Raw genomic sequence first — 5,000 nt, forward strand, 5'->3', positions numbered from 1 at the left:
TATATAAATATATATATATATATATATATATATATATATATATATAACATATCTTCTGTAGATCTTATTTTAAATTCTGAAACTTTCCTTGTGTCTTCCAGTGTCCACTTTTTAAGCACCCTGAGCAATACATTGTCTTGGTCTTATAAGAACTGGACAGAAAATGTTTACAGAAGAGCCTGACACTTTGGATGTAAAATGTAAAGAGACGAGTGATGACTAAAGACTTTTGCGCAGTACTGTTTAACTTTCTACTCTTCATCCAAGTGTTTGGTAAAAAAGAAAAAAGCCTGAGCTAAAACAAACCCTTCTCTGCCTCAGGTATAAGCTCATGGAGTTGATCTGCTACACGGTGATGGGAGTTTTTCCAGCTCTGGTCATCTTCTCCATGGTGAGGTGTCTTTTTTGTTATGCCATTCTGAACCACATTGACTGTTTCATCCTAATGACCCTAATATCTCTTTTGCAGCCAGAGCAGTCGGGGTTGTGTGAGCTGCTGGTCGGTGGCACCTGCTACTGTCTCGGCATGGTCTTCTTTAAAAGCGATGGCATCGTCCCGTTCGCTCATGCCATTTGGCACCTGTTTGTCGCCATGGGAGCAGCCGTTCATTACTACGCCATCTGGAAGTACCTCTACGCCCAGATGCCCAATAAGGTCCAGACCTCCAGATGACATCAGTGATGACCTCACAGGAAGGAACTCCTGTGATTGGGCTTACTTTGAGGAGACAATGCAAGCTGTGTCCAAATTCAGGGGCTGCCTTATGCAGAGGCTCAGGGCGTGAACTTTGAGCTTCTCACCAACTCAGTGTGTGACCCGCTGAGGAGCAGCCTATCATTGTGCTCAGGTGGTCCTGATCTACTCTTAAAGCCGGACTTTATCACGTTTACTAAGTTTGAACAGCAGGCAAATCTATGAAAGCAACAGGTCAAATCATATCCTCAAGTTTTTACATAGATTCTATTATAATTTTTATGTCCAGTCTGCTGATATTAGGAGCTGAGCCACTGTCTCATGAGCAGATGTTTAGTTTCAGATCATGCCTTTCATGTAAAAATGAGATAAATGCTGCTGTGTTCTTAAACACACTTGTCCCGTATCTAAACAACGATGTATTTACAGTCCTAGAAAGAAAAACCTGCCTTCCACTGACAGCTCATAAGTGAGAAAATTCTATTCCGACACTTATGATGCAGAACCAAAAAACAAACGCATCTAATTTAACGTGTTAAAAACTTTCAAAGCCCCGTGTTCATTGAAGGAATGCATATTGCCCATCGCCTTTTAAGACATTTTTTTTCAAGATTTAGGTCATTTCATGTTGAGATGATCATTTCGAAGTTGTTGTCATTTTGGTCAAAACTTGAAAATAATGTTACGTACAATCTCATGCTTTACTGTGATCTGTTAGGGCTCAGAGTGCACGTTGCTAATGACTCTCAGCTACTACCACATCAATCTTTACATCGATACAGTAGTCCCTCGGTTATCGCGGGGGATCCATATCCTGAAAACACACGATAAGTGAAAAACCGCAAAATAGGAAAAGTAGTACAAGTACTAACTAGTAGTTTATTTTATTAATTATATAGGTATATGGTAAGGTGTTTTAAACCCTTCCCACACTCTTGTAATACTCTAAACAATGTTTCTAAACTCTGAACGCTCTAAAACAGCACAGAATGTCATGATTTCAGCTCCTTGCTTCCTCTGCTCTTTGCCACCTGCAAGCGCTCTTGGCCACGCCCACTTCTCTGCTCTGTTTATCCTGCAGTATGGGCTGCACAAAGGTGCAGCAGGTGCTAAATAATTAAAAATAATTTGTTTTAAATAGAAATTTCATGCCGATCATGCGGCTCATTCATCAGTCAGCTATTTGTGTGTCATGTCCAATCTTATTTTGAAAAACCGCGATGGAGCGAATCCGCGATAGATGAACCACAAAGTAGCGAGGGACTACTGTATCTGCTTAACTGATTGGGTTATAGCTTTGTTTGTGTTATGTGATGTTGGTTAGCCATGAATTGGACTGACTTCAAAAGGTAATCATTTGTAGATTAAATATTTATTTCCTGAACGCTTCATTAAAATCCGTCTAGTAGTTAGTGTGATGTTTTACTAACAGGGTTGAATTGAAATAGTTAACAACCACATTTTTGACAGACTCTTGCACACGCAGTTAACGCTCAGAATATGTGTTGGGGATGACTCTCAGCTACTACCACACCAAACTTTAGCTTATTGTCTGTAGAATTTGACTAATAACAGCCAAAACTGTGCTTTTAGTATCATTTAGCTGATGTGGTGGCCGTCTTATAATGAGTTGACTCCAAAAGTTAATAATTTGTAGATGTGCATCCAATGGTTCATGAGATATTTTGCTAACAGGCAAAACCAGGAAAACATCTGCCTTTGCCTTTATGTGGCAGGTGATAAATATATAATTAAACAAAACTGAATTTAATAAACTGTATAAAAGAAATACAGTTTAAGCTGCTAAATAAAAGACCTGCTTAAAATAAAAACATCATGTTCATTATGGGATTTAGAACAGCTGAGAGCTGAGAAAACCTCAGGATTTCTCAGAGTGTGTTCCACATCCTGTAGAGGTTACATAAAAACTGAATGTTTGTTTTTTTACTCCGAGGAGAACAAGCAGTCCTGTGTTAGATATTGATCCAGGGAAGGTTTCCAGCAGACCAGTTGAAGATGAGACAGATCTGAGATCACTCTGTTCCCTTTCCTGCTCTCTTTTTTTTTAACAACAAAGACTGTGCTGCAGCTTTTACTATTTCTGCTCCAAGGACAAAACAAAAAACAGTTTTTATCCCCTGATCAGAGCATTTGAATCCAAAAAGCAGAGGTGTTATGTTGTGATGAATCTGAGGCAGCTTGTGAACTTGGACACAGCTTTTCTTCTCCGTCCCCTCCATCACTTCAGTTCATTTTAATGTACCGTCACTGTTTTTTCCAGGAATTAGGCTTCATTCCAGTGATCACGGGTCACGTGCTATACTTGGAGGCCTGTCTCTGTGATGCACAGTGTTCACAGGCTGAACCGAGGGCATTGTGTTCATGTCAAGAGGAAGACAATTAGCTGCCTTTACTATCATCGTTGGTTTAGACGTGATCACAATCCAGAGTTCCACGTACTGATACTATTAGTAGTGCTACAGTATTTAAATTGTAGATTACTGTATTTTTTTCGTTTTATTTCTGCATTCATTCAGCAGCTTAATGTAATTTAAAATCAAGCTGAATTGGTGTAACACGCAGATAATACTAGTTGTAAAAACTTTAGCTGTGATCATTTGAGTAGTTTACTGTTGATCAGGTGGGTGAGGACGTTTGTGTTATTTATACAGTATTTATTAGACATGCAGTATGGTTCCATTTATATAGATTATTTCCTCGTATGCTCTTGTAGAGTTAAATTTCAACAGATCTCAGTGTTTTCTTTGTCAAAGCTACTGATTGATCCTCAAGGAGAGGAGAAACTCAGCACTGCCAGAAGACTGACTTACTGCCGTCACTGAGAGCACACAACTACCATCAAACATGGCGTCTGTCAGCTGGAAGGAAACTGAAGCTATAGTGTTCCCAATACCACCCAACGTTGAAGGCATAGTTCAGATCTCTTGAAAGGCTATGAAGAGTTAATATCTTACCTGTTGTAGACAGCTCTTTGAGTGTCCTCAAGAAATACTGTTTTATTCTGACTGGACTGACGAGCGAACTTGTTGCCTTACCTTTATTTATTGTGGTGTTTAAGCTACACACATTTAGTTTATTTAAAAAAAAAATCACTTTCCAAGCATCATTACCAAGAAAACATTACTGTTAAAAAGTAGATATTTGTGTTTTCCCTAGTTCAGCTCCCTTGGCGGGGAACTCATTGTTTGTTTTTTTTGACGTTGCTGCCAGTTTTTATCGACGGCTGCGGGTGGGGACAGAGTCGTGTGTGTTGCTTGCGTGCTAGCTTAACGCTATGTTGCTGCCAGTTTTTATCAACGGGGGGGTGTTACATCTGTGTTTAGCGCTACGTACGTTGCTGCCAATAATTGTTGACGGGGAGGGGGGGTAGCAGAGCGGTACGTCAGTAGCATTTTTGCTAGTTTGTTTGTTTGTATTGCGCCCCGCACATTATCAGTACCGACAGTTGTTGACAGGTGGGGGCGGGGCGGTAGATAGGGCGCTCGGTTCTGTTGACGAGGCGGGACGCCCCGCTTGTTTAATGGTAGGGGCAACACTAATATTGATGATGAGATCAGAAATTTAAGTCAAGTCAAATTTCTTTAAAAAACACATTTAAAACAGCAACTGTTGCCAAACTGGGACTGGACTGGATTTACAAAGAAAAATAAATGGCCCCCAGTAACTTGGCGGTCAGTGCTGTGGTCTCGTAATGTTGAGGCTGCAGGTTCGAGCCCACGTTGCATCATCGAGAGTTTTCAGAGTAAAACAATTGCCAGATCTTTCATGTGAGTTTGCTCGCTGTCGTAACCTCTATAGAAGGCATCAGCCGAAAGGAAAACAACAACAACAGCCACAAGGATTCATAAATAAATAAATAACACATACCAGGTTAAACCAGAATGGAGAGGCTGGAAGGATGAAAAAAATTAGAAACAAAGAGATAAATACTCAGACGCAGCAATTTAGAGGGTTTTACAATCAGATATATGTAAACAATTTAAATGCAGAAATATTTGTGTTGTTATAACAAGACGTAAGTTTAAAGTTTGAATTGTAACGAACTACCAGGAACAAGTAAGATAATAACTGTTCATATTATTTTTACACAAAATGCTTTCACAAGAGCTGAACTATCCCTTTAAGGGATCTCAGGAGTGTATGTGTTTACTTGTGTGTTTGTGTGGATCCAACTCAGCCTCGCCTACATGAATCCAAAACTTCTGGTTGGCTTAAAGTCAATGTTTACGCGTGCATACATGTATGTTAAACTCATAAAGGCGTGTTTATCGTCAGTGTTTCTCTG

At 39.8% G+C, this 5,000-nt stretch overlaps 1 protein-coding gene across 2 annotated transcripts in view; it reads left to right on the top strand.

The window, feature by feature from the left end:
• Positions 1-673, top strand: part of LOC119422998 (monocyte to macrophage differentiation factor 2-like) — a 7,623-nt gene extending 6,950 nt beyond the window's left edge. For both annotated transcript variants that reach the window (XM_037690410.1, XM_037690409.1), the window contains 2 exons: positions 322-391; positions 470-673. In XM_037690410.1, the coding sequence (XP_037546338.1) occupies positions 322-391; positions 470-673 (274 nt within the window). The remainder of the gene's footprint in view (positions 1-321; positions 392-469) is intronic.
• Positions 674-5,000: the final 4,327 nt, after the last annotated feature.

The sequence above is a fragment of the Nematolebias whitei genome, chromosome 16 (assembly GCF_014905685.2).
Source record: "Nematolebias whitei isolate Nwh7 chromosome 16, NemWhi1, whole genome shotgun sequence".
Taxonomy (NCBI): domain Eukaryota; kingdom Metazoa; phylum Chordata; class Actinopteri; order Cyprinodontiformes; family Rivulidae; genus Nematolebias; species Nematolebias whitei.